Source organism: Dasypus novemcinctus, chromosome 24 (assembly GCF_030445035.2).
Source record: "Dasypus novemcinctus isolate mDasNov1 chromosome 24, mDasNov1.1.hap2, whole genome shotgun sequence".
Taxonomy (NCBI): Eukaryota; Metazoa; Chordata; class Mammalia; order Cingulata; family Dasypodidae; genus Dasypus; species Dasypus novemcinctus.
Genome location: NC_080696.1, coordinates 60,785,656 through 60,813,136, shown reverse-complemented (window position 1 = coordinate 60,813,136; position 27,481 = coordinate 60,785,656). Strand labels below are relative to the sequence as shown.

At 53.3% G+C, this 27,481-nt stretch overlaps 1 protein-coding gene across 1 annotated transcript in view; it reads left to right on the top strand.

Annotated features, from left to right (window-relative positions):
* BMP7 (bone morphogenetic protein 7) overlaps positions 1-27,481 on the top strand; it is an 89,524-nt gene that overhangs the window by 47,680 nt on the left and 14,363 nt on the right. The window contains exon 3 of the mRNA XM_023591581.2: positions 10,855-11,003. Coding sequence (XP_023447349.2) covers positions 10,855-11,003 — 149 coding nt within the window. The remainder of the gene's footprint in view (positions 1-10,854; positions 11,004-27,481) is intronic.

Sequence of the window (27,481 nt, the reverse complement as noted above, 5' to 3'; positions counted from 1 at the left end):
TGTGTATTATTTAGTAAATACATCACAGCTGCACCGACACGTCCTCGCAGGAATAATGGTCTTTTGAATTTCAGTTCACGCTCACGGACCCCGTGTTAAGAACCCCTGTACTAGGGCGCTGGGGCTTTGGGTCGTGAGAGTTATAAAGGGTTGAAGGCAGGGCTGCTCTCCACGGAGCTGTCGATTCCAAAAGCCCTCCTGGACTGCAGGGAGGCAGGGCTGGGCGGGAAGGTGGGAGCAGGTCGTGGGAGGGACCCCCAGGTGGCAGCTGCTGGAACGTCACAGCCCCGCCCAACAGCTCCGGGCGGCCCCACGTGCCACCTGCGCTCACGGCTGCCCTTCTAGGAGCTTCCGTCCCCATGCACCTCAAAGGGGACAGTGGCACTGACCCACCGGGCGTTGTGGGGAGTTGGCAAGCTTGCGCTCAGGTCGTCGCATCTCGAATCAGGGTTGGCACGAGCTCCTTGCCTCTGGGCCGGGGGCAGCTTAATTCCAGCGGTGGAAGCGTCATGGTGGACGCGGAGCCTTCGGTGGATGCTGGCACCCGGGCTGCATCCACTCATTTAATGCATCCTTGGAAGAGTCCTCGTGGTCATCCCCGTATCATAGATAACCGGAAGGAGGCCGACCTGCGCAATCTGGCACAGCCTAGATGCTGGGATCCGTCTCCCACTTTCCTCTAACCCCTTGCTTTGTCTCCTGATGCCCACAGTCCAGACCACACAAAGTGTGGCGGGGGGAGTTGGGGGTGTCGTCAAAAGACTCTCCTGGCCTCACCCAGACCCCCCGAGTGTCTTGGGCTGGCGGGGAGACCCCCTGAGTGTCTCGTGCTGTGGGGAGATCTGATGGGGAAGAATTTCTATTTTCAACAGCGGCCCTCCCCTGTTGCCCCCTCCCTGCCCTGATTCTCTTGTTCACAAGCTGGAATAGACATTTCTTTGCAGCAGGTCTTGTCAGAGCCTTTAAAGAGCTAACAGGCATTCTATTTACTAAAACCTCCAAGCAGCTGCGTTGTTCAGTATGTGGTGCTTCAAAACTCAGGGCTTTTCTTTTTTGACCATCTCGTTTACCTCTCTTGGATCTCCTATGATTGGGGACACAGTTTGCAAGGCCTTGATAGACTCTAAACCCTTACGCTTACAGATGAGGAAACTGAGGCCGAGCGCCTAATGGCTGCTGACATGCCCTTGCCCTGGATGGACCTGGGCGGGCATGCCCGGCTGCACTTCCTTGGCCGTCGGCGATCCCTGCCAGGAGAGGGCCAGCCCCGGAGGAGGGGCGGGGGGGTGGCAGCCGTGCCGGCTGCGGTGGCTGCGGTGGCAGGATATCGTGCTTACTTGTGTATTTTTCCACCTGTCTCCCAAATGACTTAATTTGACTCTTCCTGAATACGTGTGACCTTAAAGAAAGTGTGTTTTTTAAAGGCCAGGCCCCTCTGACTTCATGCTTCCTGTCTCAGTGAGGTCGGGGACTGTTGGGGCGACCTGGGAGGAAAAGCGGGCATTCCCAGAAAAGCTCAAGGTGGGGGAGCCCGGGGGCTTGGCCCGGGGAGCCCCGCGGCAGCGGGCGGGGCCAGACTTCCCCGGGGCTCCCTGGCAGCTGCCTCCTGGGCTTCCCCTGCAGCCTGCAGTGTGCCCATGGGCTGCCTCGGGGTGCCTGGCTGCTGGCTGCGACAGGCCTGGCGCCCCTCCATCACGCAGCCGCGGGCCTGACGCCCCTCCGCCACCCTGGCGCCCCTCCGCCACACAGCAGCGGGCCTGGCGCCCCTCCATCACGCAGCCACGGGCCTGGCGCCCCTCTGTCATGCAGCCACGGGCCTGGTGCCCCTCTGCCACCCTGGCGCCCCTCCGCCACGCAGCAGTGGGCCTGGCGCCCCTCCATCACGCAGCCACGGGCCTGGCGCCCCTCTGCCACGCAGCCGCGGGCCTGGCGCCCCTCTGCCACCCTGGCGCCCCTCCGCCACGCAGCAGTGGGCCTGGCGCCCCTCCATCACGCAGCCACGGGCCTGGCGCCCCTCTGCCACGCAGCCGTGGGCCTGGCGCCCCTCCATCTGCTCACGTTTGCCTGGGGAAGCTCTGCTTTCTCTCTTCCCCTCTCTTCTGAGGAACGTTCTCCCAGCTCAGCAGCGGTTCCCAAACCCGCAGGGCTCTGAAGTGTCCACAGGGCTCTTTTCCAAAGGGCTATGGGGGACAGGAGGGCCTGGAGGGGGGGGGTCCCAGTAGGAACAGGGGAGAGCATTGAGGCACGTTTCCCCACCCCATGGCTTAAAACTCTCCCGGTTTTCCCAGTCTCTGTGGCCAGAGGCCCTGCAGGTTCTGGCCGCTGCCCGCCTCTGTGCTCCCAGCACATGGCTCCCCCTCCTCACTGGTCTCTCTCATCATGCCTCGTACCTTCTGTTCCCTCTGCTGGAAATGCTTGTCCTTGCCCTGGTGGCTGCATTAGCCCTGTTCCTCCTTCTGGCCCCTCTGGCCACATTTCCCGACAGATGTCCCTGAATAACCTCACCCCAAAGTCTAGTCCTTTCTTTGGCCGAGCTTGCCAGAGGACTTCTACCTGCCCTTCACGCTTCTTCCCTCGGCTGGCATTTCCTCACCGTGCGGTGCACTCCAGGCCGCGGCCCAGGACGGCGCCAGGGCGGGCTCCCCCGGGGCTGCCCGCTCAGTGTTCGCGTTCCGCTGGGGGTTTAGGATGACGCTGCATTTGCGTCCTCGGCTGCTGCAACAAAGGACCTCAAACTGGGTGGCTTGAGGTCACCCAACTGCATTGTCTCGTCCCGGGGGTCCGAAGCCCGAGACGGGTTTCCTGGGCTGAAGTCAGGCTGCCGGCAGGTTGCGCCCCTCGCCGTCTCCAGCTCCTGGAGCCCCCGCACTCCTCCTTTCTGCGCTGGGCTTCCTCCATCTGTGCCCACCCTCCTGCCTTGCTCTCGTGAGACCCTTGTCCTGCGGGGGCCGCGCCCCCAGTCCAGGCAGCGCTCCAGGGAGCCGAGCTTCTGCACGTCTGCGAAGGGGCGGTGGCGGGTCACGGCGCAGGGACTAGGGGCCGCTGCGCTGCTGCCTCAGAAGCGGGGGCCACCTCCCTTTCTTTGGTGGGCGTCAGTGTGCAGCTCGGGTTCTCAACCACCCACCTCCTCGGACGCCCGAGAGAGAGGGGTGGCTGGGTGTGCCCCTGTAACTCCCTGCGGGGGCCTGCTGCTCCCCAGATGGGGACCCCTGAACTTCTCTGCACCTCAATTGCCTCATCTGGGGGCCCAGATGGTACCTACTGTGTGTGTATGTGGGGGGAAGGTGAGCATGTCAGTCATGCACTTGGCGCACAGTAGGTTCCCGGGACGTGGGGTCGGGGCACTGAGGCCTCCTGTGTGGATCTTGGGTGGTCCGGGACGTGGCCCTGACAGACCCCCGGCTGTGTCTGCTCCCTCAAGATCGTGGCCCATGTCTAGGCTCTGACGGAGAAAGCGTTTTCCGTCCCACCCCCCTTGGTGAAGAGCCAGAACTGGCGTCTCAGTCCACTCGGCCCCCAGTGGGCAGCCCTTGGGGCAAGGCTTAATTAAACGCTGGTCCTTCGTGCTGAAACTTACAAGGGCTGGAGTCCATTTCCAAGGTCCTGTTCGGCTCCACTGGCCCAATGGGAACCATTGGCTCAAGGCCGCTGGGAAGCATCTTCCCCAGAAACGTGAAACTGGGGTCCAGGGACCTGGCCCGAAGGTACCCGGGCAGTGGGGATGGGGTAAGCAAGCAGGAATCGCTGTGCCCCGGGCAGAGGAATCCTCAGGCTTCCAAACTTTGCTCCAGCAGGGTCAGTTTCAGGACCGTTTCCCCAGAGCTGCGTTTGTGCAAACCCGTAACTTCCTTGAGGCCCCCGGGCAGGGGGCGCGTCCTGCGCCCACGTGGGGGAAGTTTTCCTCCTGGGAGCGAAGGTGCTTGAGAATCAGTCTCAAAATAGTCTCTAAGTAGCCAGAGTTTTTTTTTTTAAAAAAAAGCCTTTCCACCTTCCCACGTTCGAGCTTTTAAAATACCCTTTTTTCCATCGCGGTAGAACTTTCCAGAGGAAGGTGGGCTGAGAGGCCCTGGGAACAAACTGGCGGTGTTCCAGTCCTCCTGCTTCTTCCTCCGCGGACGGGACTTGGGCCAGTTCACATGGGGTGTCCTGGGGCAGGGGCGCCCAAGCCGCAGCGACACTCTACGGGGGCTGCTCGTAAATCTTAACACCCTCTGGCTCCGCGGAGTTGGGGTCACCACTGGTTCACGCCTTCAGAGCGTGGGCTTTGGGGGAAGCCGGGCTCAGGAGGGAGAAGTTGACCTTTAGGGCTTGCTGCTGCTGGGAAGCATCCTGAGACCGTGGGAGAAAGGTCAATTTTGTCAAAAGCTGCCTCTCTGGGAGCATGGGGGAGTGGGAAAATCTGTCTTTGCTCATCAAAGGGGTGAGAGCCAGCCCACCGCCCCACCTTGGTTAGTCCTGCTCGTCAAGGCGGGCCTGGAAAAAGGTACCCCACCAGGGAGCTGGCTTCTACCCGAAATGGAACGCGCTGGTTAGATTGACACCATACTGATGGACACCTGTTACAGTGTAAAGGAGAAGGTATTTTCCAGAAACTCTGTGTATGTGCAGTCGGACTTTTCAAGTGCAGGTGTGCAAACCTTTAAGACAATCATTAGCATAACGGCGCTGTGCTCTGTATTTCAGGTTTATATGGGCTGAATCCATTCTTTAAAATGGCTTTGTTGAGATGGAATTCATATACCACTCAACTCACCCTTTTCAAATGAACGAGTGGTTTTTGGTATATTCAGAGTTGTGCGGTTGTCACCACTATCTAATTCCAGAGCATCATCATGACCCCAAAAGGGGACCCCGTACCCACTGGCAGTCACTCCCTATTGCTTCCCCTCCACAGCCCAGGCAGCCACTGGCTTTCTTTCTGTTTATATGGGCTTGCTTATTCTGGCCATTTCCTATAGCTGAAATTGTGTGTAAATATGTGGTCTTTTGTGATTGATGTCTTTAACTTAGCGTCATGATTTGAGGGTCATCCAGGTTGTAGCATGTCTCAGTAGTTTCCTTTTTATGGCTAAGTAATTTTTGATTAGATGGATATACCACATTGTGTTTATCAGTTCATTAGTTGATGGACATTTGTGTTGTTTCCACTTTCTGGCTATTACAGATAATGCTGCTAGGAACATTTGTGTGTCAGATTTTGTGTGGACGTATGTTTTCATTTCTCTTGTGTAGTGGAATTGCTGGGTCATATGTTAACTGGGTGTCGTCTTTTGAGGAACTGTTGGGCTGCTTTCCAAAGCTGCTGCCTCAATTTGCAATTGCACTAGTGGTGTACTTGGCTTCTGATTTTTCTATATCCTCGCCAACACTTGTTACCGTCTGTCATTTTGATAAGAACCTTCCCAGTGTATGTGGAGTGTATCTCTTGTGATTTTGATTTGCATTTCCCTGATGGCTAATGATGTTGAGTATCTTTCCATGTGCTCCCTGGCCATTTGTCTATCAGCTTTGGAGAAATGTCTTTTCAAATCAGCCTTATGCAATTTTGGAATCAGTAGCATGCTGACTTTATAATATGGGCTTGCAGTTTGCCCTCTTCCATTTTCTTGACCAATTTGTATAAGAGGAAATTGTTGATAATTCAGTAACTGTGGTAACAAACAAACAAACAACAACAACAACAAACATCTGGGGGTGTGGTGGGAAAGAACTTTTATTTCAATTCTTTTTTTAAAGATTTATTTATTTCTTTTTAACCACCCCCCCCCCGGTTGTCTGTTCTCTGTGTCTATTTGCTGCGTCTTGTTTCTTTGTCTGCTTCTGTTGTCGTCAGTGGCACGGGAAGTGTGGGTGGCACCATTCCTGGGCAGGCTGCACTTTCTTTCACGCTGGGCGGCTCTCCTTACGGGCGCACCCCTTGCACGTGGGGCTCCCCTACACGGGGGACACCCCTGCGTGGCAGGGCTCTCCTTGCGCGCATCAGCACTGCACATGGGCCAGCTCCACACAGGTCAAGGAGGCCCAGGGTTTGAACCGCGGACCTCCCATGTGGTAGGCGGACGCCCTAACCACTGGGCCAAGTCCGTTTCCCTATTTCAATTCTTAAGTTGCATATTGGGCAACTCAACTCTGCTCTTCTCTTTCATCCCCAGTTTTGCACACAAGCGTAGACTGATGTGGTCCTCTGAAGCGGCTGGGCTGCGTGCTTTCGCCTTGGACCCATCATGATGCTTCTAGCATCCCTGTCAGGGAGCACTTAGGGGTTTCAGATTTTCTGTTACAAACGAGGTGACTTCTTGGAGGAATCTGTCTGTGCAGCAAGCCAGCCACGATAGAGTGGCTTAAGACAGCTGCCATTTGCTGGCTCAGCCATTTGGGCGGGGCTCAGCAGGTGGTTCTTCCGCTTGCAGCATCTGCTGCAGCCGCTCATGGAATTGGATGCTTGGCTGGGGGTGCCATGCCCTTGATGGCGCCTCATCGGGGGGCAGGCTTGCTTGCTGTGTCCCTCATAGACCCTCCTCCCCCAGGGCCTTAGTCTCTCTCTCTCTTTCTTTCTCTCCCCCTCCACATGTGGGAGACATATTTAAAGAAAATCTAAGACAACTGGAAGCATCCTTACACACTTGCGGATTACTTTAGGATAGAGTCCTGGAAGTAGTATTAACTTGTGGATCTTGGCAAATGCCACAGCCTTAGGTCCCAGACAGAGTTACCATCCTCCTAGAATTCCCTGCAGTTTAACAGGGAATAGAGGCCCCAACCTTCATGCAACTTGGAATAACCACAGCAGCCACAGGGAGCCCTGGGAGTTTGTTGCCCGGCTGGCTGGTCTTAGTGTTGCTCTCCCCAGTCATTGAAGATTTTGGCATCATTCTCATTTGACAGGGGAGGAAACCGAAGCTCGTGAACTAGCTGGTCTGGCCCAGGGGACCTTTTCCATTGCCTCTGCCTCCAGCATTTCCTCTGCCCATGCTATGTTGTAGCCTCATCGTTCAGGAGAGAAGAGCTTCCTGTATTTCTCTTGTCCCTTGAGGAGGTGGCGAGTGAAGGGGGACCTCCATCTGATTTCCTGTGCTGTGTCTTGGTTCTGTTGCTTACAAGGTCTGTAACCGTGGACAATTGTCTCTGCCTGTCTGAGCCTCGCTTTCCTCACCTGTACAGTGGGAGATTCAGAGAAGGGATGTGCAGAAAGCACCTAGTTTTCAGGGTGGACAAGGTGAACAGGGGCATTTACACCCTTTGGGGGCCCTCGCCCCGCTCCCCTGTTGCACTCCCCTGGGCTGGATCGGGGGGGGCCAGCACATTCAGGGAAGACCCTGCACTCTTCCCAGCTCGTGTTAAGAACCAGGGTGCTCTTTTAGGCTGCTCGGGGCGGCAACTGGACGTCCCACTTCCCCAGCTGTCCATCAGGAGGTGGCTGCTGCGTCTGTCCCCCACTGGCCTCCGCACGCGTCCACCCTCCTGCCTGGAGCTTCAGTCCAGAAGCGAAGCCTCTCTGGGCATCTTGGCCTCCCCTCCAAGAAGCCTCCCCTCTGCCGAGGCCTTCAACCGCAGGCCTGACTCTTCGAGTGTGCCGGGAGCACCCTGCACGCGAAGACGTGGGCGAGGGGGGCCGATGCCGTCACATTGATTCATGGATGAGTCAGCGCTGGCCCGGAGTCTGGCCCTCAGTGAGTGGCCTGGGATCAAAGAATGTTTAGTATCGCTTGGCCAGGCGTGTGACGTTTAAAGGCCAAGTTCCGTTCTCTAGGTTACCATTCACTGTTTTAAAGTCCACGTGGGCCTGTCCAGACGCTGGGTCACATTTTCCTGTAAATGACCATTTTCCAGCAAAATCACCACCCAGGTTTGTGACTCCTGTGCTGTGGTGTGAATGTGTCCTGCAGGATCTTGGGGGGAGTTGCTTTTGCCCGACTGTTGCTGCTTTGCTCGACCTTTAATCATGGGGCATGGCTCCCTGGTTCATTGACAAAATCGGCAGCTTCCCATAGCCAGGAAAGTCATCAAGTCAAGTCAGGGATGGAGACAGATGGAAATTCCTGTGTGTAGATTTAAAACCTGTGCGGCCAAAATGAAAAATAAACTAACTAACTAAAACCTGTGTGGCCATCCCCTAAGCCAGTTCTGAAGCTGTCTCTAAAAGGACACCAGGAAAGCAAATAGGTCATGAAAGGCCAGCCTCATTTTAATTCAGTTTGGACAGAAAGTCAGAATTAGGGGATTTGAAATCCCTGTGTGGCTCTGAAAATATTTCCTTATTTCCATCATCTCTCCATATTAGAATGGGGAGTAGTATTCTTACAGATCTAGGGGACTTGGGCTTGGCTGGCAAAGGGATAATTTACTGCCTTGTGATGTGGCTACATTTTGTTGGTTAGAAGGTCAGAAGCCATATTCCGTTCATGCTCATTGTGTAATATAATGCAGCGTTTTCTGAATGGGATTCAGTGGATTGTTAAGTATTACTTTAAAAAGTGGGGTTCTGTGGAGGTGTTAACCTCTGCCTCCATTTTGGGGTCCCCATAATGCTGTCCATCAGAAGGCACTGCCCCACCCTGTCTTGGCCAAGGCCGGGGCTCGTGGCTTGGCTGGGCCAATCAGATTCTCTGTCCCCAGACTTTGCTCTTGGATAGAGAGATGCAAAGATGGAAAAACAGCTCCGGTTCTTTCCTTGGCTGATGGTGCTTGGTTCCTGTCTGCTTTGGGGTCTGATTCTCCTTCTCTGCCTTGGCTTCTCTGAGCAAGCTGTTCATGTCCCCAGTACATTCCCAATGGGTTTTGTGTTCAAAGGAATTTGAGGCATTGGCCACTGTATTAGTCAGCCAAAGGTGTGCTGATGCAGAATACCAGAAATCGGTTGGTTTTTATAAAGGGTATTTATTTGGGGTAGGAGCCTACAGATACCAGCCATAAGCATAAGTTACTTCCCTCACCAAAGTCTATTTTCATGTGTTGGAGCAAGATGGCTGCTGACATCTGCGAGGGTTCAGGCTTCCTGGGTTCCTACGTTCCTGGGGCTTGCTTTTCTCTGGGTTCAAAGTTCCTTCCTTCCTGGTGCTGGCTTCCCTTTCCTCTGCGTGCTAACTTCTCGGGACTCCAGCTCAAGTCTTCAGCATCAAACTCCAACAACAAAACTCCAACATCAGAAAACCCTCAGCTCTGTTCTTGGCCATGCCTTTTATCTGTGATTCCCCACCCACCAAGGGGTGGGGACGCAACGCCCTAATCATAACTCAATCATGCCCAGGTACAGATCAGATTACAAGCGTAATCCAATATTTCTTTTTGGAATTCATCAATAATATCAAACTGCTACAGCCATCATTTTGGATTTAGTTCCATATGCCTTCTCTGAGCCTGGCTCCTGTGAATGTACCTGGTGACTGTAATGCACAGCAGCATCCAGCAGAATTAGAGTCCATCAGGCTGAATGATAAGTGAGGACAGTCGGCCTGGAGTGAATTTGGTGGGGAGAGCTGGGGCTGTGAGCCTCACTGAAAGGGGGCATATCCTGCTGGGCTCTGGCCAAGGGCTAGCGGGCTATATTAGGAGTTTGATTTGCTGAAGGCTCGAAATAAAGGCAATTACCCCTGAGCAAAGGCATGTCCAGCGAAAGTGTCTTTGTGGATGATTATGAGCTTGGTCTTATGGGCAGTCTGACCGGGTCCCAGCCCTGCCTTGACTGTTCTAGAAGTGTGACCACAGGCAAACCACATGGCCTCCCTGGGCCTCTCTTCTGATGTTTGCACAGTGGAGTAGAGTCATCAGGACATAGGACTCGGTGCCGGCCAGGTATTTCAGCACAGAGTCACCTTAATTCCAGGAAAAGTGGAGAGCTCCAGGGGTGAGAGAGGCTGTCAGCGCCCTGCAGCAGGCACGGTCCATTCCTTTTCTCCGTCATACCCCAGGGCCTGGCACAGAATAGGTGCTCAAACATTTTAATTGACTACTGAAGAATTCAAACTATTGAAACTTTGAATCCTTGTAAGTACAAGTGCACAAGAGACATTAGGAAGATCTTATACACTGGAATTCTACTATCCATCCATCTACCCACCCATCCACCCACCCACCCATCCATCCATCCATCCCTCCATCCATCCATCCATCCCTCCATCCCTCCATCCCTCCATCCCTCCATCCATCCATCCAGCCATCCATCCATCCCTCCATCCATCCATCCCTCCCTCCATCCATCCATCCCTCCCTCCATCCATCCATCCATTCGTCATCCCTCATGGGGTCAGTTGTGGTTTCACCCCTTTTGTTACTGAGAAAAGCAAGGAAGAGAGAATTAAAGAGTCACCTCCGTGAACATCGTCAGTGCCCTCCCGCCAGGGGGTAAGCTCAGGAAGAAGCTGGGTGCGGCGATGAAGAGCGCCTGCGTGGGGGCTCATGCCTGGGCTCAAACTCTGGCAACTGCCCGCCTCAATGGCCTTGGACACGTCGGGGTGTCACTGTGTGTTTAGTGGAGATGATAAAATCCCTGCGCCTTAGGGCTGGGGATTGGGTACAGGGCATTTGGGCCAGGGCCCCCCATTCCTGGAGCAATTGATTAAATGTGGGCCTCTGCTCCCTCCGGCCAGCTTCCTGCCTCCCTGTCCTCTGTGCAGCCCCATGCGCACTTGCGGGGTGCGCCGCCTCTCAGCAGTTCCCTGCCCGTGCGTCTCTGCCCACCCCCCTCACTGCCTGTTCCCAGCCAGCTACTCGGGCCGCCCTGCCTGGCTCTGGGTCTGATGAGCTCACTGGTGGGGAGCCCAGGAGACCTCCTCCCGCCTCCCCGCCCCTCGAGGCCCCCTGCCCGCCAGCAGTGGCCCCGGCTGACCCGGAACCTGTCCCTCTCCTTTCCCGCAGGCAGTCGGACCTGTTCCTGCTCGACAGCCGCACCCTCTGGGCGTCCGAGGAGGGCTGGCTGGTGTTCGACATCACGGCCACCAGCAACCACTGGGTGGTCAACCCGCGGCACAACCTGGGCCTGCAGCTCTCGGTGGAGGCGCTGGACGGTGAGTGGGAAGGGCAGAGCCTGGACTGCGGCATCAGCACCTGCACTGGGCCCGGGGCCCGGGGACGCCTGCCCACGCGCCACCTGCGTGGTACGGGCGCGGGCTTCTCGGCTGCGCACCCCGGGCCTTGAGAAGCGCTCCTGACCTCTGCCCGCCAGGTGCTGTCGCGGCCTCTGCCCCTCAGCGGTGACATCTAAAAAGCGTCTCCAGACATTGCTAAATGTCCCCTCCCGGCTAAGAGCCACTGTCCTGGTGCCCAGCATCGCACCCCTCCCGGGATACCCTGCACACGGCTGAGTCCCCAAGACTTGGAGAACCCGTTGTAAGCCGCCCACCCAGCTCTTTGCACCCCACGCTCGCTCTAGGCACTGGTGGTCGTTCTGCCTCTTGAGAAGGGCGAGCAGGAAGGTCCTCCTCAGAGGTGGGGGACTGGTGGGCGCCCGACTCTCGGCACTCGCCTTCCTCTACAGGGCATTTCTTTTTATTAGAGAAGTTGTGAGCTTACAAAACAATCATGCATAATGTGCAGAATGCCTGTACAGCACCCCTCCACCAACGCTTACAGGGCTGTAGAACATTGGTTACAGATTCTGAAAGAAGGTGATGAGACTATTACCACTAATTATGATCCACGGCATACACTTAGTATGTTTTTTCCATCCACCCCCTATTAACACTATGTGTTAGTATTGTCCATTTGTTACGGCTCATGAGAGAACACCCTCCTACTTGTACTGTCAACCACAGGCCCATCTTCCGCCACACGGTTTGCTGTGTTATACAGCCTTGTCCCTTCTACCCAAAATGTACACTCAGTGGCTCTTACTTTCATCACAGAGTTGTGCAGCCATCACCTCACTAAACTTTTGAACATTTTCCTTGTCCATAAGAAAAACTCCCGTCCTCCCATTATTGACCCTTGGGTTTGTTATAGTTTGACACTGATACAAGAATATTACAATATTGTTGTTAACTATAGTCCATAAGTTACAGTAAAGTATTTCCCAATGCATCATTATATTCTTATCACCTTGTAACAGTGATGTACGTTTGTTCTAGGTCATAGATGGACATTTTTGTATTTGTATTATTAGCGACAATCCTCATCTACCTCTGGCCTCACTATGTTATTCAGTCCCTAGATTATTCTCCAACTTTCTTTAAATTGACATTTATATCCCTAGACTACTCCTTTCAGTCACAATCCCATTTATAAACCAGCCTTGTTAGTTATGCTCACTGTAGTATGCTACCATCAACTCTATCCATTTCAACACTTTTAGGTCAAGCTAATAGAAAATTCTACACACATTAAGCCTCAGTGCCCCTTCTCAGTCCTCATCCTGTCTCTTGGCAACCTATAGTCTAGGTTTTAACTCCATGGGTTTATTCTTTGTATTTAGTTCATATTAGTGGGACCATATAATATCTGTCCTTTTGTGTCTGACTTACTTCACTTAGCATAATGTTCTTAAGGTTCATCCATGTTATCATGTGTGTCCCAATTTCATTTCTTCTTACTGCAGCATAGTATTCCATTGTGTATGTATGTGTGTGTATATATATATATTTATGTATACGTATACCACACTTTATCAGTTCATTGGTTGATGGACACTTGGATTGTTTCCATCGTTTAGCTATTGTGAATAATACTGCTGTGAACATCGGTGTACAAACATCTGTTCGCATTGTTGTTTTCAGTTCTTCTGGATATATTGCTAGTAGAAGGATTGCCAGATCATAAGGCAATTCTATATTTACCTTTCTGAGGAACTGCCAACTGCCTTCCACAGAGGCTGCACCATTCTGCATTCCCATCAACAGTGAAGGAATGTTCCTGTTTCTCCACATTCTCTCCAGCACTTGTTGTTTTCTGTTTGTTTGGTGTTTTCAAAAATAACAGCCATTCTATGAGACATGAGATGATAATCTCATTGTAGTTTTGATTTGCATTGTCCTAATAGTGATATTGAACTTTTTTTTTAATGTGCTTTTTTGCCATTTGTACTTCCTCTTGGGAGAAATGTCTATTTAAGTCTTTTGCCTAATTTTTAATTGGGTTGCTTGCTCTTTTATTTACTGTTGAGTTGTATGATCTCTTTTTATAGCATGGAAATCTAACCCTTATTGGTTATGTGGTTGCCAAATATTTTTTCCCATTGAGTGGGTTGCCTTTTCACCTTCTTGGCAAAGTCCTTTGAAGCACAAAAGTGTTTAAATTTGAAGAGGTTCCATTTATCCATTTTTTCTTTTGTTGTTCATGCTTTAAGGTTGTAAGGTTTAAGAACCCACCACCTACTACTGGGTCTTGAAGATGTTTCCCTACATTTTATTCTAGGAGTTTTATGGTTCTTGCTTTTATATTTAGGTCTTCGATCCATTTGGGTTAATTTTTCTATAAGGTGTGAGGTAGGGGTCCTCTTTCCTTTTTTTAGATGTGGATTCCTGTTCTCCCAGCACTATTTGTTGAATAGGCTGTGTGCCCTCGCTGGGTAGGTTTGACAGTCTTGTCAAAAATCATTTTACTATAGATGTGAGGGTCTGTTTCTGAACCATCAGTTCGGTTCCATTGGTTTCTATGTCTGTCTTTATGCCAGTACCATGCTGTTTTTACCACTATAGCTAAGTAACATGATTTAAAATCTGGACGTGAGAGTCTTCCAACTTCATCCTTCCTTTTTAGGACATTTCTGGCTATTTGGGGTCCCTAACCCCTTCCAAATAAATGTGATAATTGGGTTTCCATTTCTTTAAAAAAGACTTAGAATTTTAATTGGGATTGCATTGAATTTGAATATCAATTTGGATAGAATTGACATCTTAATGATATTTAGTCCATGTGGAATTCTTCCATTTATTTAGGTCTTCTTTGATTTCTTTTAGCACTGCATTGTAGTTTTCTGAATACAAGTGCTTTATATCCTCGGTTAAGTTTATTCCTAAATATTTCATTCTTTTTGTTGCTATTGTAAGGGGAATTTTTTTCCCGACTTCCTCCTAGTAATGAGGTAGCTCATTACTAGTATATAGAAACCCTACTGGTTTTCATATTTTTGGTATACAGTTTTTCATAGTATTCTCTTATGATCTCTTATTTCTGTGGGGTCGGTAGTAATATCCCATTTTCATTTCTGATTTTACTTATTTTCATCTTTTCTTTTTTTTCTTTGTCTAGCTAAGGGTTTGGCATTTTTGTTGATCTTCTTGAGGAACCAACTTTTGGTTTTGTTAATTCTTTCTATTGTTTCTTTGTTCTCAATTTCATTTATTTCTGCTTTGATCTTTATTTCATTCCTTCTGTTTTCTTTGGGCATAGTTTGCTCTTCTTTTTCTAGTTCCTCCAGCTGTGTAGTTAAGTTGTTGATTTTAGGTCTTCTTTTTTAATGTAAGCATTGAGGGCTATAAATTTCCTTCTCATCACTGCTTTTGCTACATTCTATAGGTTCTGATACCTTGTGTCCTCATATTCATTTGTCTCAAGATATTTATTGATTTCTTGTGCAATTCCTTCTTTAACCCACTGATTACTTAATAGTGTGTTTAATCTCCATATATTTGTGAATTTTCCCTTTTTCTGTCTGTTGTTGATTTCCAGCTTTATTCTATTATCAGAGAAAGTGCTGTGTATAATTTGGATCTTTTTAAACTTACTGAGTCTTGTCTTGCAACCCAACATATGGTCTATTTGGAAAAAAATCCACAAGTACTTTAGAAGAATATATATTCTGCAATTTTGGGATGCAATATTCTGTATATGCCTATTAGGTTTAGTTTGTTTATCATATTATTCAAGCTCTTTCTTTCTTTATTGATCCTCTGCCCAGACGATCTGTCCAATGGTGAGATTATTGTATTGAAGTCTCCAATTATTATTGTAAAGACCTCTATTTCTACCTTCAGTTTTGCCATTGTTTACCTTATATAATTTGGGGCATCCTGGTTAGGTGCGTATACATTTATGATTGCTATTTCCTCCTGGAATTGTCCCTTTAATTAGTATATAATGACCTTTCTTGTCTTTAATATCAGCTTAGCTTTTAAAGTCTATCTCATCTGATATAAGTATAGCTACTCCATTTTTTGTTGTTGTTTGTTTGTGCATGCATGGATGCATGTATCTTTTTTCCACCCTTTTACTTTCAATTTATGTGTATCCTTGGGCCTAAGGTGAGTCTCCTGTAGACAGCATTTAGATGGCTTATATTTTCTGATTCATTCTGCCAGTCTGTGTCTTTTGACTGGGGAGTTTAATTCACTAACATTCACTGTTATTACTGTAAAGGCAATTCTTACTTTGCCCATTTTGATCTTTGGGTTTTATCTGTCGTATCTTGTTTTCACCACTCTGTTTACCCTTTTAGTTACTTTTACTGATATAATCTTCATTTCTAAACTCTCTTCCAAGCCTCTCTCTTCTGTCTTCTGTCTTTTCTTTTCAGGCTGTAGCACTCCCTTTAGTATTTCCTGCAAAACTGGTGTCTTGGTTACAAGCTCTCTCAGTTTCTGTTTATCTGTGAGCGCTCTAAACTTGCCCTCATTTTTGAAAGACAATCTTGCCAATATGAGATTCTTGTCTGGCAATTTTTCTCTTGCAATGTCTTAAATATATCCTACCAATGCCCTCTTGCCTCCATGTCTTCTGTTGAGAAATCAGCACTTTATCTTATTGGGTTTCTCTTGTATGTGGTGAATCTCTTTTCTCTTGGTGATCTCAGGATTCTCTATCTTTGGCATTTGACATTCTAATTAGCATGTGTCTTAGAGTTGGTCTATTTGGATTTGTTCAGAAGGGAGTATGTTGTGTTTCTTGGACATGGATATCTATGTTCTTCAATAGGGCTTGGAAATTTTCTACCGTTATGCCATCAAATATTCCTTCTGCCCCTTTTCCCTCCTCTTCTCCTTCAGGGACACCCATGACATGTATGTTTGCATGTCTCTTGCCATCATTTAGTTCCCTGAGACCTTGTTCTATTTTTCCCATTCTTTTCTTTATCTGTTCTTTTGTATGTTCTCTTTCAGAGGCTCTGTCTTCAAGCTCACTTATCATTTCTTCTGCCTCTTTAAATCTGCTATTATATGCCTCCAGTGTTTTGTTTTGTTTTTTAAGGAGGTACTGGGAATTGAACCCAGGACCTTGTATATGTGAAGCAGGTGCTCAACAACTGAGCTACATCCATTCCCCAATGAGAGTTGGGTTTTTGGTTTTTTGTTTGTTTTAGGAGGTACTAGGGATTGAACCTAGGACCTCTCACATGGGAAGCAGGTGTTCAACCACTGAGCTACATCTTCTTCCTTCCAGTGTATTTTAAATTTCATTTATTGTGACTTTCATTCCCATAAGATCTGATATTTTTCTGTGTATGCCTTCAAATTATTTTTGGGTTCACCCATGTCTTCTTGATTTCCTTAATCTCTTTAGCCATCTCATTGAATTTATTAAGGAGATTTATTTGAACATCTATGATTAGATGTCTTAACTCTTTTTTTTGTCATCTGGAGGCTTAGTTTTGTTCCTTTGGGCCATATCTTCCTGTTTCTTGGTATGGATTATAATTTTTTTATTGGTGTCTCAGCATCTGATTTACTAGATACATTTACTCTTGGTCCCTTTTCTTGCTTTAATATAGGGCTTTCTATTTGATTGGCTTTGTGCTATAGTTGCTCTTTGATATTTGGGCTAGCTTAATTTGGAACTGTATATTGGCTCGTGTTTAGCCAATCTGAATTTTTTTAGTTCTTTTTCATCTGTTTCTTGCCCTTTCTCCACTGTGGGTTGTGGAATAGGAGCTGAGGATGTGGTTGGTACTGTAAGTCGCGGAGGCTGAAGCTGCTCACATTGCCCCAGGAACAATGAAGCTTCTCCCACCTTTCTCCCCTGCCAGGGGTAGGGACGGAGTTACAGTCATGTGCAGTAGTCCAAGCTGTGCAGGCCAAGACTGTCTGTAGTTGCCTGGAGAGACTGATAAAACTCCATGCCCCTTCCTCCCCTGCCTGGTGCAGGCATGGAGCTGCAGGTGTGGGCTGCAAACTAAGCCATGCAAGTCAAACCTGACCACAGTTGCCCAGGTAGACTGATGGAGCACCGGCCCCCCTTCTCCTCTGCCAGGGGCAGGAATAGAGCCTCTGGGATGCCCAGCTATCTAGTCTTTGCAGGCCAAAAGTGATTCCAGTTGCCCAGAGAGGGTGAGGGAGCACTCTCCCTCTTCCTGCCTCGTCAGGGGTGGGGATGGAGTCAGAGGTGTATCCAATAGCCTAGACGGTGCAGGCTGAAAGCGGCTGCATTTGCTGGAGAGGCTGAGGGAGCACTGTCCCTTCTGCCCTGTCATGGGTGGGGATGGAGCCACAGGAGTGCCCAGCACTTTAGTCTGTGCAGGCAGAAAGCACCTGCAGTTGCCCAGAGAGGCTGAGGAAACACCACCCCTGCCTATCCTACCGGGGGCAGAGATGTACAGACAGGTTTGCCCACCATTCTTGACTGTGTAGGGCAAAATTGCCTGCAGTTGCCCAGAGAGGCTGGTGCAGGTCCCCTCGGCTTCCTCCCTGCTGGAGGTGGGGCTGGAGCCTGGGCTAGGGCTGCAGTCTGACCTGGGTGGAAAGAAGCCGGCTCCTACCTTCATTGTGATTTTCGGTCAGTCCCGCTTCCCCTCATGCCAGGGTGGAGTTAAAATGGAGGTTATTGGCCTCTTTCCAGTTTGGACAGATTCAAACTTTAACTGTTGTTAGAACTGGACGTTAGCCAGTGGATTTAGTAATCAGCGCTAAAATCAGTGCCTGTCTCTTCATCCCCCATTTTTGGGAAATGGAGCTTCTGACTCCAGCCGGGGAATAGCTCCCAAGGCGGCTTGTACCACCAACGGAGGATGGGCCCTGGCCTCTGCAGTGTGGAGTGCTCTACTCACGAACCTTCCCTGCAGATGGGCAGTCTTCTCCTTCCTGTCTTCCACGGATGTTGCACGATGCTCTTCTGGTGTCCTTGGTCCCAAACAGGTGCTTTAGGTAGCTCTGGGTGATTACTAACGGTCCTTAAGATGAGCTGACTTGGAGCTCCTTACTCTGCTGCTTATTGCCCCCTTGCCTCCATGCAATGCATTTCTAATTAAGTGGAGATGGCTTCTTCCTTCACCACTTTTAAGACAAAAACCAGTCCACTCGTTTATTTTTGCATAAGTAATTCATGCCCATGGCTCCAAATTCAAGAGGTGTAGGAGTGTGTTACATATAAGTGGCTCCCTCTCACCTCTTCCCCCCTCCTGTTGAGTTCCACTTCCCAGAGGCGACTGTTCTTACTTTGTACTGGGTATTTGTCCAGAGATGCTCTGTGGGTATTTAAGCAATGGCATATAGATTCTGCTTTTCTCTCTCCCCACCCTTGCCCCAAATGCTGGCGGGGTATATACAGCCTTCATCTTTTCCTGCTTCTTTCACCCAATGGCCCTCCTTGGAGATTGGCCTTTCGGGGCCATAAAAGAGCTTCCTTGTTGCTGTAAGGTCGGTGTGATTCCGTGTACATGTAGAGGGGTGTGCCCTTCCCTGGCCCTGAGCCTCTGGGCACTTTCCAAAGCCTGGGCTTCCCCTGCTGCCACACACGGGTCCTAAGAGGTCCTGGCCATTGGGTTGTTAGACTTTAAGTGAGTTACTGAGGGGCGGGTTTGAAAAATAGTGCCTCGGGGTGTGTAGGAGTCCCCTGGGATTCTGTTAAAATGCAGGTTCCCTCCCAGCAGTTCTGGGGAGCCCAGGAATCTGCATTTGGAGCTGGCTCCCGGCTCCACGCACGATGCTGATTTAGAACAGGGTCTGACTGGTCACATACACGCTGTAAACGAGAGCTTCCGTTTCTACCATTACCACCAAAATGACTTCCCCAGTTGCCTGGGAACGACCTCGAGGTGGTTCCCAGGCTCGGCTCTTCCCAACAGGGCTGCAGTGGGAGCCCTGGGTGCCGGCGTCATTTTACACTTGAGCGGCTGTAGCTGTAAGAGCAGTCCCTCCCACTGGACGTGTGGTTTGGGTGACTACAGTCAATTTCCCCCCCTTAGAGGTCACGTCTGTTCACACTGATCCCAGCGACTTCCCTCCCTTGCCAGTTCAAGTTCTCAGACATGTCTGTCCTCGCCGCCTGGTAGCCGGAAACTGGCGCATTGAGTCGCCCTCTGCCTCTCTCATTACGGGTGCAGTTGGCAGTGTGTCTGGAAGCACCATTTGGAACTTCTTCCCGTGCCCTCCACTCCAGCCAGCAGAGGAGAAGCCCGTAAACTCTCTGGGTACCTGGGCTCGTCAGGAGACCACTGTGAGCACCGTCTCATCTTTCAGGGACAGGACGCTGCAAGAACGAAGGCCGGTGTCTTCATTCTTCAGAGGAGGCGAGGCAGCTCCTCCTGCTCTCAGGAGAGCTAAGTCGTAGAGGCGGCCACTGCCACCCCTGAGCCGGGCAGGGCATCCCAGCCCCCGTCTGAGGAGCCTGGGGTGGGGGGCGAGGAGAGGAGGAGAGGTGGCTCCCCTGATTGGAGGGTGATCTGATGCCTCCTGGTCCCAGACGCCACACCTGCTCAGACCCTGGGGCCAGGTGGCCGGGCGGAAGCTGCCCTTGGGCTACCATAGCCTGACCTCAGGCAGCGCATCCACCCCTCGGTGCCTCGCTTCTTCACCCGTCCCGTGGGCACGATGATGTTACCTGATCCGTTGCTGTCGCCAGGACTTGAGGAGTGAATTCACGCAGGACGCTCTGCCCTGGGCCTGGCATCCTGAGCCTGTGCTCCGGAGTCCACTCTTACTCTGCTGATTGGACTTCCCTGGTGCTCCCAGCAGCCCCTGCCCAGGTAGGGCAGTCATCACCAGCCCTGTTCAGATGAGGAAACCGAGGCTCAGAGTGCTGAGGAACAGGAGACTTTTCCAGACTTGGGGGGGGGACAGGTGGAGATAGTGTGCAATGAATGAGCCGCTGCTGCGTGCAAGGCTGGGCTGCCCACACGTGAGCAGGTGGATCCTGTGCCAGCCTCTTGGTCTGTGCCTGCTGCCCTTAACGCCTGCCCTTTCCTGGAAAGAGCTGGAAAAAGGCCTGGCCAGGCTGCCTCCGACTCTCCTGGGCACCGGGCGCTTGGCCTTCACGTGCCCCTTCCTCCACATATGTTTATCTAATTGTTTTACAACTGTTGATATGGAGACAAATAGAATCCTGCTGGACTAAAAACTGAGCCATTTTCTTTGACCATGAAACTGCATGTTTTTTTATCTTCAAAGATATTAAAATATTTTCGTGGCCCATAAATGTCTCGGGGGCCCGTGCCCCGTGCCCGCTGTGCTGAACAGACGAGGCGGTCTTGGGTGCAGCATCCCAGCCTGGGGAGTGACGCTGAACTCACCTGCTCCTGGCCTGGCCGTCAGAACCAGCCTCCTCGAGTCGGGAGCCTGTTCTCAGAGGAGGAGGCCGGCAGTGAACAAGACACCGTGCCCAAAGTCAGGATGAGGCTGCGAGGCTGCGTGAGGAAGGCCGCCTGCTGCCCTGCAGATGGCCGGGCACACTTCAGCAGTGCCTCTTTGGGTATGAGCCTGCCACAGGAAGATGGAGACTTGCCGGGTAGACAGGCATGCACCCAGTGATGTGGTTCCAAGACGGGAATTCCACGCTTCTTGTCTTGGTTTATGGGCTTCGCCATCCTCTCCCTTGTTCCCAGAAGAAATTGCTCAGGAGCTCAGGAGGATAGCGTCCATCATCTGGGCTCTCCAATCCAAGAAGACGATCCGGAGGTCTTACTTCCCTGTCTCTCACTTCTTCCGTGCTGCTATCCCGGGTTCTACGTCTCCTGCACCCCAAGGCAGAGGAACGCCTTCTCCTTCTACTGCCGACCCCATCTCTGCCCCTGACGTCGGTTGGGAATGAGACATACCCACATTTTGGATTTTTGTGAGCAGAACAACAATCCTCATGCTTCTCTCTTTCGGCATGAAGGCATGCCCCCCTCTTCTTTTGATTGTTCCAGATTGGGCCCAAGGTCGAACAGGATTCAAGGACATTTAAAGGATAGAAGGACATGTGCTGCCCCGGTGTGATGCCCCGGGAGCTGGAGAAGGGAACGGGCGGTGGAAACCAAGCCCCATAAAGCTGAGGCTGGCGAGAGAGCCCGCCACAGCGCAGCTGGTTCCAAGGTGTCTTCGTCCCTTGCGATTGCTTCACATCCTGTTTGTCCAGAAGCCGGAGTAGGAGAGGAAAGGAGAGGCTTGAGCACCCAGGGCTGGGATGGGTCCTTCCAGGGCTGGAGTTGGGCCATCGGGCAGGTACATGTCACAAGTGTTAACTACATTCTCACTTGACACTTGGGCCTGGGTCCCTTGAGAGAAGTGGCTGGATTTGATGGTTTTTTTCCACAATTAACTGGGAACATTCTTATGCTGTGGTCTCGTAGGGGCAGATTATGGCCCCAGGCCTGGAAAACAAAAAGAAGCCACAAGGAAACCAGGCAGCTGCCCTGCCTGGCCGGGCTGCATTCCCCCCTTTCCAGGAGGCCTCCTGTGCCCGGGCCTGCTGCCGGCCCGTCTCCCAGGAGCCTGCCGAGCCCCTCCGGGCTGGGCGAGCCGAGTCCGCTCTGGCCACCTGATTTCCACTAACGTGGGTGTAATGCACTGGGCGCCCACCGCAGCGCGCCCCAGGGCCCTCCCACACCTGTGCGCTGGGTGGGTTGGAGCTCTACTCCCTTAGCGTGAGCTCCTCGGCCTGAGCCCGTTGCAAACAGGACTCCCGACGGCATCTTCTAGGGAAGGCCCAGGGTAGGAGGGATTTCTGGAGTCCTCTGTAAGCAGAAGAAATTCAGAGAGTGAGGAAGCCTGGGAGAGGAGCTGGAAGCCAGCAGAATCCGCCAGAGGAAGGAGAGGGCGTGGCCACGTGTCCAGAAAGCCAAGGGCCCCAGGACCGGCGGGCAGCCGGAGCGCAGCCCACCCTGGAGGAAGCCAGCTTTCCACCTCGGGAACTGCGGTTCCCGCATCGCGCTCCATGGGACCTGGCGCAGCAGCAGGGGACCAAAGACATTCGCCCACCTGCTTCCTTCTTGGGGAGCCGTCCCCCCTTCTGTGGCTTGGTGAAGACTTCCTGGGCTTGGGGGGGCCCGTGGGTCTCCCCTGCCCCTCGCTGGATTTGGGGGGGCCCTCTCCCCCCGACGTCTACTGGGACCTGGCGGCTGGGGCCGTGGCTCAGCCCAAAGACGTGAGCCTGCCCGTCAGGCTCCAGTTCCATCTGCCCCTCGGCAGCCGCGTGTCCCGGGAGCACGACTTCGCTCCTGGGGTCTCGCTTTGAACATTGGCCATGCTGGGGACTTGAGGACACGAGTCTACCACGACAGGTTACAGTGAGGAGTAAAAGGCACAGCGCGGACTCATGCCGTGCCCCACGGCAAACGCTCAACAAGCGGCTGCTCTTTGCGTTTGCTGAGAACCAGCCATGCAGAGAGCCAGCTGTCAGCTGGGAATACTCCCGGCAACAGCCAGCCAAAGGGGTGCTGAGGCCAAATAGCAGAAACTGGCTGGTTTTGATAAAGGGTATTTATTTGGGGTAGGAGTTTACAGATACCAGGCCATAAGGCATAAGTTACTTCCCTCGCCAAAGTCTATTTTCACGTGTTAGAGCAAGACGGCTGCTGACATCTGCAAGGGTTCAGGCTTCCTGGGTTCCTCTGGGCTCAGCTGCTCTGGTTCCTCCACAAGATCAGCTGTAGACTATCAAGGAAACGGCTCTGTCTCTCTCCCTGGGGCCCCAGCTTCAGCATCAAACCCCAACATCAAACTCCAACATTAAGAACCCCCCCCACCTGTCCTTTGCCGCGCCTTTTATCTGCGAGTCCCCACCCTTTGGCATAAGGGATTTAAACAATCAAGGAAACCTATCAATCCAATATAATATGCCCAGAGGAAAAGATCAATTTATAAACATAATCCAATATTTCTTTTTGGAATTCATCAATAATGTCAAACGGCTACACTCCCTTTGGCAGATAATAGAAAATAGAGGTGTCTTACCTCCTGGGATATTGGTGGAATTGCTTAACAAGTCTGGAAGTTAGTGGCTCTAGGTTGGTAAGAATAGGGGCCAGCAAACTTTCTATAATGAGCCAGATGGGAAATATTTTTGGCTTCCCAGGTCAGGTGGTGGTCTCGGCTGCAGCTGCTCCCGTCTGCCATGATAGCACGAAAGCAACCGCAGACGACAGTAAACGAATGCACGTGGTTGTGCTCCAATAAAACTTTATTTATCAAAACAGATGGTGGGCCGGATTTGGCCTGTGGGCTGAAGGTTGGATACTTGATAGAGTATCCAAAGTAGCCAAGGCTTTCCCCTCCTGGTCCGTGTTGGCCTTTTGTCTTGGGGCTCGGCACAGCATGGCTGGGAAACTGGCTGCCACTGCTCCAGCAAGGCAGACGGAGGCAGGCGGCCCTTCAGGAGCCCGGCTTCTTAGGGAGGAAGCCATTTCCGAGAAGCCTGCAGCTCACGTCCCCAGAACGCGCTCGAGGGAGGCTGGGAGAGCCTGGGTTTTCAGCCTCCCTGGGTGGAGGTGGGCTTGGGCACGGCGGCTCCAGCCGCTCCTGCCTACGTGGATTTCCTAGAAATGGGTCTTCTCTCCGCCCAGCTTGGGGCCCTCGGAGCCAGGCTCCCCTGGCCTCTCCACAGAGACACTGTGGTTCATGGACAGATGGACACCTATAGCGTGCAAAGGACTGTGGAAATGGGCAACACAAGGCCAGAGAAATGAGAACTTGGGCTCATGCAAACGCCGGCATGTGCGCGTTTCTCGCAGTGCCATCCGTCTTCACTCAAACTGGACATGATGCAGATGTCCTTCTCCTCAGTGAACGGGGCAACAAAAAGGGGCATCCACACCGTGGACTGCCGCTGGGTGGCAGAAAGGAACGAAGTGCTGAGCGGCACAGCTGCGTGCACGGGCCCAAGACAGGGTGCAGGCGGGGAGAAGCCAGACGCGTGGGGCACGGACGGCGAGATTTGTGTGAAATGTCTGGAAAAGGCTGAGCTGCACTTTGTGGGTGCCTAAGGCTGGGGTCAGGGTCAGTGCGACTGTGGGCGTTTTAGCCTCTGGGCGCTGACCTTTGGGCTGGATAATTCTCTGCCGTGGGGTTCACTGGGAGCCTTAAGTTTAGCAGCGTCCTTGACCTCTACTCACTGGGTGCCAGGAGCAGCCCCTCCCAGCTGTAACAGCCAAAGCTGTCTTCCCTGGGGCTGGGTCACCCGGGACAAGAACCCTGAAATAAAAGGGCAGCACCAGAGCATGCTGGGGGGTTCTGTGCCCTGAAGGAGAGGGGGTTACACAGACCTACACATGCGTTAGAACGGACTGGCATCATTGTGTCATTAAAGGTCCATGTTCCTGTCTATTGATTTAAAAATTAAGGTTAATAAAAGCAAAAATTCCCGAATAGAACAAAAAACCAAAACATAGCACAGAAGGGGCGAGACATACATGAATCCCACTAAATAAGAAGACGCCCTGAAACCCTGGCTCTGGGCCCTCCTCTTTTGGGGGGGACCCCAGGAACCGGTTGTCATTTCACAGCAGAAAGCCTTCCTCTGCTGCAGGCAGCCTTGGGCGGGCGGGCAGGTCCACGCAGGATGCCCTGGGAAGCCGGAACTGCGAGAAGGACTGTTTCCCAGATACTGCAAAAAGTATTCCTTGTTTATCTGAAATTCATATTTAACTGGGAATCTTATTTCCTTGTGCTAAATTTGGCAACACTATGCTTGAGCAAATCTGCAGATTTGTGGGGTTTTTTGCTGCTTTGATTTTTACCTACTAACCCTTGGCCAGAATTAAACCTTTTCCAACTTTACCAAAGAGAGAGACTTCATAGTTAAAATACTACGTGTGTCTTGTCTTCCTGCCTCCACAGTGTCCCCCCTTCCACCACCACTGGGGCCGCCTCCCCATTTGTGGACATTTAAAGCGAATAATCAAAATAAACATGTCCATGTGCCTAGTCGGTAAGTTGTAAAGTCATAAAATGAAAACGGATTCTTCTGCCAGCCAACCCCATGCCCTCGCCCCCAAAATACCGTTTTGGCCCTTTTTTGGAGGGCATCGAAACAAAACTTCATGTGATGTCTGTACACACCCACGTTGGTCTCTGCTTTGCTCGTGATTCCCCCCCGCCCCGTGTCAACCCCCGTCCTGCCGCCCCCGGCCGTCCACGTCCGTGGCCCTGGTGGCTCTGCTTCCTTCCACGAGAACCCGGCTGTGGCCCCCGGGCGCAGAGCGGAACTGCCCTCGGTGCTTCATGGATATTTGCTAGTAAGTGAACGAGTGGCTGGGGCCATGCCCAGCGGCTGGGCCCCATAATCCGACCAGCTCATCTTGTCCTGAGCAAGTGCCACCTTGTCTCCAGGTTTCGCAGTGAACAGCTCCGATGCGTGGCCCTTCCCCGCGAGTCTTTCTTGCTCGTTTCCCCGAGTGTATCTAGGAAACAGTGGTTCTGCCCCGGCCACGTTGTGTGCCCCTGGGGGACACGTGGCAGTGTCGAGAGACATTTTTGGTCATCACGACTGAAGGGGGTGCTCCCAGCATCTCGTGGATGGTGGCCCGAGATGTCCTGCAGTGCCCAGGGTGGCCTCGTGCCGGAGGGTGGCCCGGGCCAAATGCCCACGGTGGGGGCCGAGGCGGAGGGCCCCCGCGACGGGGGTCTGGGCTGTGGACCCGCTGTGGGCCCCTGTCAGCGCTCAGCCCTGCGCTGGGGCAGTGGGCCGGCGGGTGCCCCCGCGCTACCGAGCGTGTCTAAGGATGTCAGGCCGCACGTGGAGGCCGGAGGGGCGCTGGCCAGAGCGCGCGGGAGCTCGGAGGGCGTGGGTGGCAGGGGCCGGCCCTCTGGAACGAGCTTTCCCAGCTCCACGCCCCCGGCCCCCAGCGCCCAGGGCCACCCGCTCAGTGCATGTCCCTGCTCAGGCTCCCCGTGGCCCATTTCACACCCGGAACGGGAGGTGAAACCTTCGCAGGGTCGCCGGAAACACACGCCCACCTCGCTGTCAGGCCAGCCCCCCACGCAGGCCAGCCCCCACGCAGGCCAGCCCCCCACGCAGGCCAGCCCCCACGCAGGCCAGCCCCCCACTCAGGCCAGCCCCCCACGCAGGCCAGGCCCCCACGCAGGCCAGCCCCCCACGCAGGCCAGCCCCCACGCAGGCCAGCCCCCCACGCAGGCCAGCCCCCCACTCAGGCCAGCCCCCCACGCAGGCCAGGCCCCCACGCAGGCCAGCCCCCACGCAGGCCAGCCCCCCACTCAGGCCAGCCCCCACGCAGGCCAGCCCCCCACGCAGGCCAGCCCCCCACGCAGGCCAGGCCCCCACGCAGGCCAGCCCCCCACTCAGGCCAGCCCCCCCATGCGGACCAGTCCCCCACGCAGGCCAGGCCCCCCACGCAGGCCAGCCCCCCCACGCAGGCCAGCCCCCCCACGCAGGCCAGGCCCCCACGCAGGCCAGCCCCCCACGCAGGCCAGCCCCCCCATGCAGGCCAGCCCCCCACGCAGGCCAGCCCCCCACGCAGGCCAGCCCCTCACTCAGACCAGCCCCCCCATGCAGGCCAGCCCCCCACTCAGGCCAGCCCCCCATGCAGGCCAGCCCCCCACTCAGGCCAGGCCCCCACTCAGGCCAGCCCCCCACTCAGGCCAGCCCCCCCACGCAGGCCAGCCCCCCACTCAGGCCAGGCCCCCATGCAGGCCAGCCCCCACTCAGGCCAGGCCCCCACTCAGGCCAGCCCCCCACTCAGGCCAGGCCCCCATGCAGGCCAGCCCCCCACTCAGGCCAGGCCCCCATGCAGGCCAGCTTCCCTTGCTTGGGCTAGTCCCCCCACCTCAGGCCAGCCCCCCCACCTCAGGCCACTCAAGCCAGGCCCTCCCACCTCAGGCCAGCTCCCCCCACTCAGGCCAGCCCCCCTCGCTCGGGCCAGCACCTCCCCCCACAACTCTTCTAGCTGTACCTCACGCGCCAAGCACGGTCCTGTCTCGTGGACTTTGCATTTCCTGGTCCCTCGGCCGGGGGCTCTTCCCAGAGACCCCCACGCTCGCTCCCTGAATTCCTTCTGCCCCTCGGAGCCCTCCCTGGCCTGTACCACCGCTGCCCCCACCCCCGCACCCCTGCCCCTCTGACACGGCGCTCTTCGGCTGTGAGCCCACCTCCCTCACCCTCCACTCCTGGGGGGCTCGCCCCCTCCCCTTGAACCCCAGCACTCATCCAGCTGCTCCGTCAGTGCTTGTCGAGTGACTTAATAACCGAGCTGGGGTTGAAGCCTGAGGGACGTTCCTGAGTTAGCAGGAATGGATGAAGTGTGTTTAAATGGGAGGCACCTGCGGGTGAGAAATGGGGGCGGCGCATGTGTTATCGGCACTAAAGATGCCCCCAGTATCAGGAGCAGGTGTCTGGTGGGCGGGGGCTGCTGGAACGTTCACAGAGGGGCTGCCTCCAGCCGCGGGAACCGACTGCCTCCTGGGTTGGG